Raw genomic sequence first — 14,009 nt, 5'->3', positions numbered from 1 at the left:
TGCACCTGGAGCATCTCAGCCAAATGCCCTACATCGTCAGCCACAGACAAATTCCCCACTTCAAGCATTTCAAAGGCAACATGGAGTTAATCTCTGAGACTGAGATGCTGCCTCCTAACAAACAGCCCGCACCCAAAGACCAGCTCTGTGGCCTCTGATGAAACGCATCAGTTGCCAAAAGTACAGCAAAATACAAACGCTGTAACAAATATTCTAAACTAGCAGCATCTTTTCTTTTGTTCCCCAGCCGCCCAAAAACTTTCCAAAACTTTCACGTTGTGGGAGGGGAAGGCATAAATCACAGCATGTAGAGAGCACATGTGGGTATCTCCCCTCCAGCAGATCCCTTTGAAGGCAGTCACAAACACCCTGCAACATCAGCCAGCTGACGTGTCACAGGGGGCTGGGGACACTGCACAGCCACCTGCCTCCTGGTGTCAACTGCACAAGTCTCCAAAACCTTCTAATTGCTAGAAATTGGAAGGAGGGACCTGGGGAAGGATACCTGCTCTGGTTTTGTAGGTTTTGACTGAAAATAGGCTGCTGCACATCATGTGTGGGATGTGGGGCAAGGTGGAGACTGCACAAATTTCTTCTGTATTGCTAAAGATAATGATGGAGGTGAAAAGTCTGAAAGCCCAATGGGGACCAGTCACTGGAATTTCCTAAAAGCTCAGTTATTTGGGAGGAAAAGTCTTGAGGGACAGCCAAAGCAGCATCGCCTCTGAGCCCTTCCCTCCACTGGCAGAGATGTAGGGAAGGAGAGAGGTGCAAGACCTGGGAGAGGTGGCACCTTGTGCTCCTGGGGTGAGGAAAGCCCTGGTCTAAGGAGCCACCAGAGCACTGCCAGAACGATGACACCACTACAACCTGCCCTACTGGGAAGAGAGCCAGGTTATGGGGCAGGAAGGTGGACACAGCAACGGGTAACTCAACAGGGAGACTGGTTACAAGCAAGCTGCCTCATCCAACGAGAGTATGAAAAGCACGTGTCCAAAGGTGTCCCATTCTTCCAACCTCTTGTGCCCTCCAAACACACCCGAGGGGTCTTGGGCCCTCCTGGGGACTGCCCAGGCTCTTGCTGACCTTCCCTGCCCGAGCCGTTCAGCCCCTCCGCTCCTCCACCCAGCCGTGAAGCGCACGCCCCGCAGGGCCGGGGCACAGCACCACACACAGCGCTTCATTAAAAGCCTCGGAGTGACAAGGAGTGTTAAGCAGATATAAAGGACATCAGTCATTTACCCATCTGGTGGAAAGTCTAGTTGCTGGCAGAAAATAGGGAGGATTGTTATGGCGAGATCCACCATATGGCACCATTATGCGGAGCTTTGCAAGCGCTTTCTCTGAGCATGCAAGCAAGATTTCAGCCTTTGAAGAAATGCTGTATTGTTAGCCTGGATACACAGGAGCCTCTTGAAAGAAGCTGTGGCAGATGGCACAGCTTTGTTCCCTGTGTTCGAAGGCAGCTCGTCGGGCCGCAGACGTTTCCCCTTGCCGGAGCAGGGGACGGGCAGCCCCAGCGCCGCGTCCCAGGGCTGGTGTTGGTGTCACTCCGAGGATGTGCCTATGCCACCGTGTGCCATGGCACGGCACCCTGATGGAGGACTGCTGGCTGCTGGAGGTGTAGAAATGGCCTAAATCCAGCGGATGCTGCCAGGGATGTGCCAGTACCACGCTGCTGCACGAGCCCTGCAAGAGCTGCTGAACCTGGGGTGCGGTGGTGGCAATGCGGGAAGAGCCGTGCAAAGCTGTGAAGCCCCATCCCTGCAAAATCAGCTGCAAATCAGTAAATCCAGCTGAATTTCTCTGCTTTTGTCAGCGCCTCGCTGCCAGCACCTGCTCCTCCCTGGGTGGCTGAGCCTGGCCGGAGCCCCAGCAGGACAGGGGACAAAGGGAAACCTTTCAAACGGGGCCGGCGCCTGCTTGAGCGACATCCCGACAATACCCCCGCGATAGCCCATTCAACCCTGGTGGGGGGAAGGAAGGGAAAGGGAAAAGGATTGCTCTGGGAGGAAAGAGTGATCATTCACTGACCACAGCAACAGCATTTGCATGCACTCGGGGGCCAGGGGAAAGCCACCGCCTGCTCCCGTTGCTGGCTGGGATGGGGCACACCATCCCCACTGCCCGGGCTGCAAATGGGGCACGTTTCCCAGTTGCTCCTCTCAGAGAAGCACTTGCAGGGCCACAGGATAAAAACTAAACTATATGCAGAAGCTGAAAGTCAAGCAGCTAAAATCCAAAGTGTCCATAGAATACAGGGCAGGACATAAACACATGGTAGGAAAGCAAATCGAGCTTCTAGCTAACTTTGGGGACACGAGTGCTGTCCCAAGCTCCTTGGGCAGCACAAGCCCTCATCCTCTGTCACCAGGGCAATCCCAGGGCAATCAGGATTTCTCTCCATGAGGATAATTTCAGATGCAGATGAGCAGGCAAACTTAGAAATGCCCAGAGCTCCAAGGAGTTTTTGCAGAATGGCTCAAAAAACAAAGAGTTTGCCCTTCGATGTTCACATCAGCCTGGGGTATGCAGAGCAGGGACCTTGCTGAGTTAGTGGTCTTTGTGGGAGGACTGTCCCCACGGGTGACCAAACCCAGGACCGAAATCCTCCCCACACAGCTCTCCGAGCCCGGGCTGAAGGGAACAAGTGGTGCAGAAAAGTCGCAATGAAGCCACAAGGGAAGAGTTGGCCAAGGCCCAACCCGAGCTGGCAAAGCCTCCAGGTCCCCTCCAGCCCTTTTTGACTTCCCTCACCCCAGTGACCGAGCCCACCGAGCCCTTTTGAGGCAGCCCCAGTCCCGCAGAGTGGGCACAAGCCGCCCTGTCCCAGTTGCTCGAGCATGAACAGGGCCGGCAGCGCTGGGGCCACCGGCACGGGCTCCATCCGCAGGCAGAAAGCTCAGCCCAGTGCCTCTGAGTGCTTTCTCTGTCTCTCTTCCAAACGTTACACAGTGGGTTTATACAGAAACAGTGGGACACTTTCCAAACCATTTAGCTAATGCTGAAATTTAATACCCGGCACCAACAGGTTACGGAGAGCAAGAAGGAGCCGGTTGTAATGGGGAGGGGGTTTGCATCTTCTCTCCCCAGAATGCCATTTGGGGAAATCTGGCCTCTTACCCCCACAGGGATCATCTCAGCCTCTCTCTCCTTCCCCTTCGGCACTGACGCAGGCAAAAATTTGATTTTTTGGGGGGGAAACCCGGGATTTTCAGCTGCTTGCACAGGAACGTGGCAAGGACGTGCTGCATGCCCTCCCGAAATGGCTTCAGGTCCCTGGGGGGCCAGCACAGCTCCTGCTGACCCCAATCCTGGAGCAGCAGCTGCCTCCCAGCCTTCTTCTCACCCACAGCTGGGAAAAAAAGCAAAACCTTGGCAGCACGGAGCGAGGGAAACACCACAGCACGCCCGGGTCCAGCTGGTCCCCACCAGTGCTGCTCTGCTCCCACCTCACTGCACGTGCAGCGGTGCCCCGCAGTGCATCCCGTGCAAAAAGCATCTGCTGAATTTGGGAGAGACGCTTTGAAAATCATCCCCACCAGTATTTTGCTGCAAGAACACGTGCTGTGGTGCAGGGATGCCTCATCCCCACTGGGATATGCCATGCAATGGGTGTCCCAGCCTGTCCTCTCCTATCGCCTGTGGAGGTTTCATCTGGGCAAAACCTGCTCCTGAGCAGCCTGGATCACCAAAACCACACTGCTGGGTGTCCGATGGGACGTGCTATAGCATGAAGTGTGACCTTCCAGCTCCTGCTACATGACAAAACACCACGGAGAAGCCCCATTTTCACTGCTGAACCCACTCAAAGTGGAGCATTTTTGGTCCATCCAACAAGCCACGTGGAAATGACAGAGGAAATGACAGCTTTTTTTTTTTTTCTGACTTTTTTGATTTTTCTGATCCATCTTTTTCAGAGTTTTGGTACTGAGGGACAAAGAAACAATATCTTGACTCTCCAAACATCAACTTAGACCATACCCAAGGACTCCTGCAAAGCAGACTGCCCAGCAAGCAAAGCCACTTTGCACCTACAGGGGACAAGCTGCTTTTCCAGCTCTGACACTGCATCACCCTGGACCCCAGAGGCAGGCAAATCCAGAACAGCCCCCAGACACTGGTCTAAGAAAGCAATGCTTTCCACCAAGAAAGGGAAAGCACCATCCGGCAGTACTTCAGAGAGGAGCAGAGCTGAAGGTTCAGCACAATGTCGCTCCCAACAGCAGCCCCTGATGCATCTCAGCTTGCACATACGAAAACACAACCTCAAGCCTGTCGTCACTGGGAAAGATAGAAAGAAAGGGGAAAAAAGAAAAAGGAAAAAACGTTCTACTTACGACCAGCTCGGTGAACATGACATCCAGCTCCTCCACTGGAGGCATGGGCAGCGCGGGCTCCATGGTCTGCAGGGCGAAGCTGCTGTCATTGCGCAGGCGGTACGTGATCTCGGGGTGGTCGCTGCTGCGAAAGCAGCAGAAGATGAAGGAGATCCCCCGGCCGCTCCTCTTCCTCGGGGCCATGGCCGAAATCCTCCGCTTCCCTCCCTGCTGGGCACTAGATCCTGGGGAGAGAGGAGAGAGGAGGCTCCAGCAGCTGCCCCGCAGCACCGCGCTCCCGTCCCGCGGGGAGGAGGAGGAATCGGAGCCACCCACGCGCTCAGCGTGGAGGGGAAGAACGGAGACGGTTTACATGCCAAATATTTCTGCTCAGATTTGACATTTACAGTCCTGGCAACCTTGAAGACCGCACGAGTTCAAAAGACGCCTTTGCTTGCCTTGTGCCGACGCCGTCGGAGCGGGCAGCGGGGCAGGGGGACGCGCCGGTGTCCCCGCACTCACAGCCCCGCAGCAGGACAGGTCCTGATCCCCCGATACCGCTGCAAAGCCCTGCAAATCCCTGCACAAATCTCTGCTGATGTTCCCATGCTGTGCCGCTCCTGCCTGTCCAGCCCCGTCACGGGGGGGGCAGATTTGGGGTGCTGCAGCCAAGAGCAGCTGGATGTGCTTGGTGGCACCAGGGACATGGTCCCCAGAGCAAACAGCTCAGTGCTTGAAGATCTTATACAGCTCAAGAAGCCCTGAGCTGCGAGGCACAAAAAATACCCTATATACCCCTGGTTTGCTCTTAAACGCGTCCCTAAACATCCACTGGCAGCTGCTGGTTGGGCGGCTCTTTTTCACGGAAAGTTTTGCTTGGTTTTAATTAGATAAACCCTGCTTGGAATTCCGGTAAATATTTACAAGACGCGGATTGAGCTGATAAAAATCACACTGCGCCGGTAGCTCAGACTTTTCCTACGCAGTGCTTGCGTGGGACATTACTCACGCCGTTGGTTGGGTCGGTTTGGCTCAGTTCTCAAGGCCATGTCGGGCACGATGCTCGTGGCAGGAGGATGAATGTTCAGCAGTGAGTGAGCCCGAAAGAAATGCCAACCCGTGCCCTGCCCGACGGTTTACAACAAGGACCAGACAAAAACTGCACCAAAACCGTGGCCATCGAGCATAAAAGTCAAAAATACAAGGGGAGGAGCGGATACGAGGGATGAGGACAGCAAAGAAACATCCCAAGGAGAAAAATCAACCAGCAAAGCACAGTGTGTTTTGTTTTGTTTTTTACAAAAATTAAATATTTGACTTCTAAATCCACATATTAAACACCCACATATTTTATCTCTGCGAAGCAAGACACTGAGATGTTCGGAGAGAGGACAAAAAGCCGCACGCTGCCAAATTTAATGCAGGAGGTTGAAATATGGATGACTCGGATTTGCTAACAACATTAAGAGGAGACTTGGACAAAAGGTCAGCATTTCGACAGAAATCTCCATTTCCCTAAAGAATTCCCATTTCCATCTAACTACGTAAGTGTCAAAATACCCAAATGGCCAAAAAAACAACTGCTGGGCACCACGGAGAGCCACTGCCGGAGGCAGGTTGGCATCAGACCTGTGCTGGGACCCTGCACCACCTCTTGCACGGCCCTGAGCAGCCAATGCTGCCTTCCCAAAAATAAGAGACCTCGCAGAAAATTCAGGCTTTGCTCCCATCGCCTTAACTGAGGACCTGACCCTTGAAATTATTTTCGACCGCATATTTTTAGCACATGGTGTAATCATCTGCTGAAGCGGGAGCGACGGGAAACAGTCGCTCGGTCTGCATGGGGGATAATCTCTGTGCCCAATCTGCAGGGCCTCCCTTCTCGGCGAGCCCGAAATCTCATTTCACATCCAGCGCCTCGGATTTGGGAAAATGCAGCCACTGGAGGAATTTCAGCTGCCACGAAATCTCGCATGGCAGCTCCCAGGCAGGCAGCAGCAGAGCAAATCCATTAGCAGTCCGCTGGCACCCACGGGGCTTCGGGAGGGGTTTGGCACCTGGTGGGCAGTTTCTTTCTTAGGGGGAAGGAGGGAAACAAAGAACTAGGGAGACGTTTTCTCCAACAGGGAGAAAATAAAAAACGTCCTGCGGGTTTGGGTCCTGCAGGAGCACAGCACAGAGGGAAATGAAGGCAGGGAGGCGGCTACACGGCTGTTTGTGCCTTGCATGGGAGCTTGGTCCCAACTCACACATGATTATCTGTGAAAAGCTTCATTACTTGGTCTTCCTACCAAATCAGGGCACAATCCTGCTCCTGCAGCCAGGGTGCTTCATGGGCTGGACCAAACCGACCCGTCCTCCTCTTCCACAGGGCGTTTTCCAGCCCCTTTTCAGCACCACGTCAACCTCCTTGCAACCTGCTGCTGCCTACAAGCTCCAATTTGGGCTTGCAAAAATGCACAGAAAGCTTTTATCAGGAGGACACCTGCTCCTCAGGGACACCTCCTTCTGTTGGTGTTTTATGAGGAGCTTGAATGACAGAGCAAAAGGCAAGGTTTTATTTCAGGCTCTAAAGCAGACAGTGGTGTAGTAACCAAGATGAGGTATTTCTGAGCCGCTTCCAGCTCTGGAGCTGTTGAGGTTCCTCATTTTCATCCCGAAACAATTAAAAGAAAAAAAAAAAACGCCCTGTAACGCAGGCTGAGTGGGCTGTGGGTTATTAGCAACAAAGGCTAAAAATGGTTGGGGAAAGAATATGTTAGCTACCAGGCAAATAGCACGAAACCTCGAGAACGCTGATGAATATTCATTACGGCGATGGATAAAAATCAAAACTGCTTCCTGGCAGGTCGGCGGGAGCGCTGCAGACAGCGCAGATTGCCTCAGAACACAGTCCAGATACACAGCCTCCTCTTTTCCCTGTAAATTCTGCAGAAATGGGTTATTCGAGGAGAGAAGAAATGACAGTTTCTTGCAACCCAGTGGCTTGCAGTAAGGAAAGGGAAAGGAACCAGTTCCATGTGGCCCCGCTTGTTAAACAGCCTGCTCCCACCTCCCATCTATACGTTTGAGCACTAATTACATCAATAAATTCAAGTCAGATTGTGATCTAATGCTGCCTTCTGGCCTTTACTACTGAGCAGGCCAGAATAAATTAAATTTAATTGCCCCTGTATGTACAGAGCCGGGGAAGATAGGCTGGGAAGGGTCATCGAGGGAACTTCTCGCCAAACCCCAAACCCCCAGACAGGACCGATGGGGCTGAGTGGTTTCTAAAACTGCTCTGATTTTCCAGAAATAGGTAGAAATGTGCACGGGACGAGCTTGGACAGGAAGGACTGGGAGAGGAGGATGCAGGATGGAGACCAGTCGTGCTGCCTGGCTCTCATGCACCACCTCGGGCCAAAGTCATCCCTGCAAACCTGCACTTGTGCGGGTTTGTAAAGGATGAGCCTGATTCCTATTGCAGTTGTGCAAGTGATGGGGATCGCCCCAGCTCCCCGAGGGCTCCCAAAGACCGGTTTTGCCCAGGATCTTGCACGACTGACGGCTGTCAGCTCGAGCTGAAGCTGCTTTTCTGCAAGCTCGTGCCCCCCGCGGGACCCGCTCGCTGCATTCCTGCTGCCTGCTCGCTCCATCACATCCCCACGGCTGGTTTTGCTCCCCGGGGGAGGCCAGATGATGTTGGGGAACGATATGGACAGATCCTAATTAATTACAAGAGATTTGTTTTTGGCAAGCTGGAGGAGATAAAGGGCATTTGTCTTCTCTGAGCTAACGAATCACTCCAGCAACCAGACGAGGGAACCGTGCCACTCTCCCCCAGCCACAGGCACTGGTGGCAGGTAACGGGGTACCTGTGGCAACCCCTTTGGCTGGCACCACAAGACGCTGCCCCTTTCCACGAGATTTATTCAAGTTCTGTCCCATTTCCTGGGTGGGGGGAAATAGAAGCTGTCTGTGGGGTCGGTTCATAAAAATCATGGGGCTGGGGAGCAGGAGGCAACGTGTGCCCCAGGACAGGAGTGGAGCTTTTGAGGTGTCTGAGCCTTCGGCAGGTGTAGGAGGAGAAAATCCTTCATGTATGACTCGGGTGAAACCCCGACACTCTGCGAGGGAACGGCTGCCAAGAGCATTTGCTAAATTTGGAGCTGACACTGGACAAAAGGAGAACGTTTGCTCTGACACAGCGACGTGTTCCAAGCAGCGACTTTTTTTCTTGAAACAAAGACAGCTTTTGGCTGTGGGGTCATAAAGCAGTGATTGCAATAGGGATCTGGTCTTTGGGGTCTCTACGCCACCCAGTAAAAAATGAGTTCAGGAGCATCTCTCCTTGGCTTGTGGTACCCCTGTTACTTGGTCACCTCTTCTCCCACACCTCTGGTAAGGAGATGGGGGTCTCTGAGCTCCAGAAGCTGCCCTGGGGTCTGTAGCTGGCTCCTTCCAGGTGGGCAGGGGGATGCCTTGGCTGCACCCCAAGGCGACAGGGCAGGTAAAGGGACGGCTTCCACCCGTCCCGTGCTGATTTCTGCTGGTGCAGGCTGCTCGGGAGCCACATCTGCAAAGGACCAGGTGACTCCAGGGCAGGGCGCTTCCTGGAGGCTGGCACCTCGTCCTTGCGAAGCGTGCCAAAACCCTGCACAAACGTCACGACGGAGTTTGGACCGTGATAACAGCTCAGGGCAGGCGAGGCAGCAGGACACGGCCCTGGCTGTGACCGAAGCAGGCGGGATCCCAGCCCTCCTCCTCCGAAACTCCAGCGGTGACCTTGCCGGCGGCTCTGCAACGCCTGCTGCGCGGTGTGATCGCGGTGCCAAGCGGCAGGGAGGTGTGTTAATCCCAGCGCCTTCCCCTCCTGCCCGTGCTGTTGGGCTGGCTGTTGCACAGCTTCTTTTAAAAGAGGCGTAAAGGGTGAAACGAGGCTTTGGGAAGGAGCTGATCCAAGCGCTCCTCGCAACCGCTCCCTGCTTTGCCAAACAGCCATAAACCAGAGACGAAGGTGGGTGCGGGCAGGCGATGCTCCTCTGGAAATAGGGCACCAACCCAAAACAACAGCAGCAGCCACGGCTGCCAGAGAGGTATCAACAACGCCGGGGTGGGACGCGCTCACGTGTCCACAGCTCCCTAAAGCCCACGTTTGGGACCCTGACACGAGTGCCACTGTGACCGACCGGAGCGTGCTGCTGTTTCTGGTCCCCCCCCCCCGTGCCTCACACCACCCCGGCATCGCCTTGAGCAGTGCTCCCATGAAATCAGTCATTAGGAGAAAATTGGGCCCCGGTGTCGCTTCCGCCTTCGCTTTAAGGAGAGGAGCACGGCAATTACAGTTTGCATATTCAGCAGCCTCCTTGGCAAGCTCCATCAGCCCGCGTGGAGCAAGGCGCTGCCGGAGCCTGCCCGCCACCGATGCCCCAGCGAGCTGGTTCGAAGCCAGCACCGGCACTGCGGCTCTGCGGTCGGCAGCACCAAAATACCCAGCGAGGGCACAAACGCATGCAAAGGAGGGTGCCCGCTCCTCTTCGCACCCGCCCCCAAACCCACGCGGCAGCTAGGAGCTAAATCATCAAATATGAACAGCAGCTCACTGCTTTTCTGGCTCCTCTCCCATCCCCTCCCCAAACGAGGAGACGAGATCCCGAGCGAGCTCTTTCCCAACCGGGAGCTGTATTTCAGCGCGTTTCACAAGGTGAAACTCTTTCTGGTGACGCTCGCTGGCCGGCTCCGCCGAGCCCTGGCCCATTTCGGCATCTCTCACCTCGCCAAACGTCTGCCCCCACCCTGGAGTTTCGGGTGGCGCAGGGTGCTCCTGCCTGATGGGCATTTTCTGACAATCCCCCCCATCACTGCCCAGCAGCCTCGCTTGCTGGCGGTGGCTGGGAAAGGCTCTGCTTCTGTGGGCGATGTTGCAAGACCCACCCTGAGTGCCAACAGCGCTGAGAAACGCCAAAAACATGTTCTGATTTTCCACCTTACACACCCCAGAAAACCGGTACCCTGCGTGGCTCTGCTCGATAATTCGACCCGTTCGGTGTTGATATCAAACCCTCTGAAACGTGTGTGTGAGGCCGTGCCCATCTGATCAGGCGGCACAAGCGTTATTATTTATTTATCAGCATTGTTTTTAAACTCTCGAAGCAATCCCCTCCCTGGGTGAGCAGCTAAGGAAGAGGATCGCATCGGTGGGAGCCGCCTCCCCTCCCACCGGGCAGCCCGGAGGACTGGAGCCCGTCCCCAGCACCTCCAGCACGCAGCCCAGCGCCGCCCGGGTGGTTTCTATTAAAAGCAGCCAGGCTGACTTTTTGGCCACAAACTCCCACGCGCGTTTTCCTCAGACCCCTTTCTCAGGCACGGCGCCGTTTTCACCCGCAGACTGCACAGGAGAGGAATGTTTGTGTTTGGGTAAAATACGTGCGCATCGGCAGGAGCTGGTTTGATGGTGTAGGGGAAAAAAAAAAATAAAGCCACAAAGCATTTGGCCCCAAAGCCTTGAAGCATTTGATGACTGGCTTTCTCCCCTGGATCCTCCCGTGAGTCAGAGCTCGGGAGCCATCCCGTGCTGCCAGTGCTACACCTCTGGGAGCAGAAAGGGGCTTCCAAGTGCCTTGTAGGCACACCTGGACGTGGCCTTGCTGCTGTTGGGGAAAATGGGCTGCCAGAAGGAGCCTGACTCATCGTGAAATCACAAGAGCTGCAATTCCCAGCGTAAGCAAATCTCAACATTCTTCAGTTTCGCGGATTTACATTTATATGCCAAATCCTAAATTATCCCAGATCCTCCTCCCTCTTTCCAGAGATCCTGTTGGACTCCACGACCCAAAAAAAAAGAGGGGGTTGCAGCTCCGAATTTTGCTCCTGCTGCACAATAGCAGCGTGATAGCTGCACGCCGCCTCTGACTTTGGCAGGAGCCGGCTGCAGTTGCAGGCTCCCAGCCTGGTCCCTGTGTGTCCCATCTGCCAGCACTGCAAAAAAAAAAAAAAAACACAAAAAAAAACAGCACTCGCATAAAACGTGTTTACTGCCTTCTGTATTCTTTCCTTTTATTGTGGCATTCATCAAAAAACAGAGCGTACATCTGGGCCTGCTGCCTCGCAAGAAGACATTTTCCTCTGCTCCCATCCAAATGAGCTCGCAGAGGCATTTCGGGGACTTGATGGTGAAATTCAGATTGCAGCATGAAAAATTAAACCAGTTTATTCACCGAGCCAGCTCGCAGCTATATGTTCAGGGGCAGGGAAGGGATGGGTGACCTGTTTCACAGATTTGTAATATGCCAAGAAAAGCCTGTTTTTGTTTTTTTTTTTCTTCTGCCTGCACACTACTTGACAATGCTGTTCAGAGAAAAGAGCAGCAGCTTCCACTCGAGCTTCCATGCGAGCGTTTGCCTGGCAACATCATGGCACAGCTCAAGTCGCTTCTGCTGCAAGAGAGCAAAGAGGAGCGCCCAGCCCAGAAGCACACGCACCGGGGGCTCCACAATCAGCTTTTCTGGGGAAAAGCACACAGCAGGGCGAGACACGATCTGCCTTAAAGCTCTCCAACTGAAGGAGCAGCACTGCCTGCTTTGGCAGCCCAGCAGAAATACAGATAAGGGTCTGGATGCTGTGGGAACATCCCTGTCTTGGGCATGGGAGTTTTGGAGAGGTTGGGTACAAGGAGAGGATGCTTTCAGGGGTGCCCACACAGCCCCTCGCCCCATCGTGGCTGCAGGGATTGATGCTGCTCAACGCACAGATGCGTCCAGCCAGGGAAAACGCTGCTGGAGCAAAACTTTGTTTAGTTTTCGAGGATTAAAAACAAACCTTGATGGAAGTATCCCAGACAGCCAGACAGCGGGCGGCACGGCAACACCAAAAGAGGTCACAAGTTCGCCATTAAAAGGGTAAACGTAACCGGGGGTGAGCTCAGCACCAGGTCCTCGAAATGGCCACAGACCACTTCCAGCTGGAGCTCCATCAGATACACGAACATGGGCAAATGCCATTTGTTTCAGAAACAAGGACAACAGGCGTGTAACCCCTGACAAGACCCAGTTTGGGAGCCTATATAAATATATATATATTTCCCAATACTCACTAAGCAGCTAGGCGACCCAATTCACAAACTGCACGTGTGCCTTTTTCCAGCAGGCGGGCAGACCTCTGGTCCTTCTTCTGCTGAAGCAAACATAAAAGCAGGTGGCGGGAGGAAGAAATATATTTCAACCCCCTTATTACACCACAAGATGCCTCAGCCAGCTCAGAGGGACGTGACAGCTCCATTGAGCATCCCAGGGCAACAGGAGGTCCTGCTGCTGCCTCATCCCACCTCCATCCTCAGCACCCAGCACTGTCACAAGCTGACATCCAGCCCCGCTGCATCTCCATCCCTGGTTTTGCCCAGACTCGAGGGAAAACACTCGCACAAAGCTAAAAAAACACCTCCGTGGGGCTGATAACATGAGATATGAAGCCCGCACCAGCGTATCACGGTGACCAGAAAGCTCCCGACACAGCAGGACCACTTTCCAGCCAGCCCCCAGAAGGAGAGCTCCCATCTCAGTATTTCTCTGTTTACCCCCAAAGGATGTGGATCTAAGTCTGTGCGTTTTTGAGATCACTGCGGGCTCCAAGCACTTACTTTGATGATGCAAAGCTTTTGTCAATAAAAGCTGAACAGCCTGGCAAGTGGGGAGAGAGGAGCTGCATTTTCCACTGTTGGAGGATATTTGTTTGCCAATTAGCCTTTTCCTGGAGAACAATAGTTCAATAAAAGCCTTGCTTTATTTTAATTCCTTTTTTTCCTTCCCTTCTCCCCCCTCAAGCCCTGTTCCTCCAATGAATATTTGGGCTCTGACTTTGATATATCGTATGCAAAGCCTCTCTGCTGAACTTTCCATTTCACTGCTCCCCATTTCAGCGGTAATCCCTGGGGTGAGACGGGCTCTCCCGCTGTAAAACGGGGGAAGGAAGGCAGGTTTTTCCTCTCTTAAGCCTCTTAATTAATTTGGCACCACACACGGGATTTTTGAAGCCGTTCAGCAGTGAACGCCTGCCTGCAGTACAGCAGCTCAGCAATGTCTGGGGCCAGCACCACGGCAAAGGAATCGAGGAGCCACCGGCCAAGTCCCCGCTGGCCAATTTTGGGTCATGTTTGGGGATTTGGGCATTATCCATGCTTAAGGTGAGGCTTCTAGAGCTGCTGGTTTTTATGCAACTTGCTGTGTGCAGCGAGCTGGCTTTTGTGCTTTTAAAATGAAAGTGGGTTGAAGCTGGTACAAACAGGAGACCTTACTGAAAGGGACCCTGATGGGCAGGTAGATCTCCGAGCAGTTCATTAAACTTCTGGTCCAGAGAGTGCCCAAAGCCAGCCAAACAGATTCATTCGGTCTATCAATTGCCCTACATGCCACGAGCCATGTGGAATGCGGATTTCCCTTTAAAGATTTTAAAACACTGACATTAATCCAGAGTGATTTTTCCCCCTGAAGTATGAATTTGGGGTCGAGAATTCTTTGATAAAAATGGCTGAGAGCAGAAATTCCCCACTGGCAACTCTCCTTGCAGCACGGCACTAATACCTCCCACTGCTCCAGCAGATGAGCACTGAGAAATAATATACGTGAGCTCGCATCAGACACGACGTGATGCTGCACAACTGCACAGACATGGCTCGGGGAGATGAGAAGGGCTCCAGCACTACGTCTGCTCCTA

General features: G+C 53.6%; 1 protein-coding gene across 1 annotated transcript in view; it reads right to left on the bottom strand.

The window, feature by feature from the left end:
• The window catches only part of DAAM1 (dishevelled associated activator of morphogenesis 1), an 82,878-nt gene that overhangs the window by 45,084 nt on the left and 23,785 nt on the right, over positions 1 to 14,009 (bottom strand). The window contains exon 3 of the mRNA XM_082762155.1: positions 4,341 to 4,564. Within this exon, the coding sequence (XP_082618281.1) occupies positions 4,341 to 4,523 (183 nt within the window). The 5' untranslated portion in view covers positions 4,524 to 4,564. The remainder of the gene's footprint in view (positions 1 to 4,340; positions 4,565 to 14,009) is intronic.

Source organism: Aythya marila (genome assembly GCF_965140915.1).
Source record: "Aythya marila genome assembly, chromosome: 5".
Classification (NCBI taxonomy): domain Eukaryota; kingdom Metazoa; phylum Chordata; class Aves; order Anseriformes; family Anatidae; genus Aythya; species Aythya marila.
This window is presented reverse-complemented; position numbering and strand designations above follow the sequence as displayed.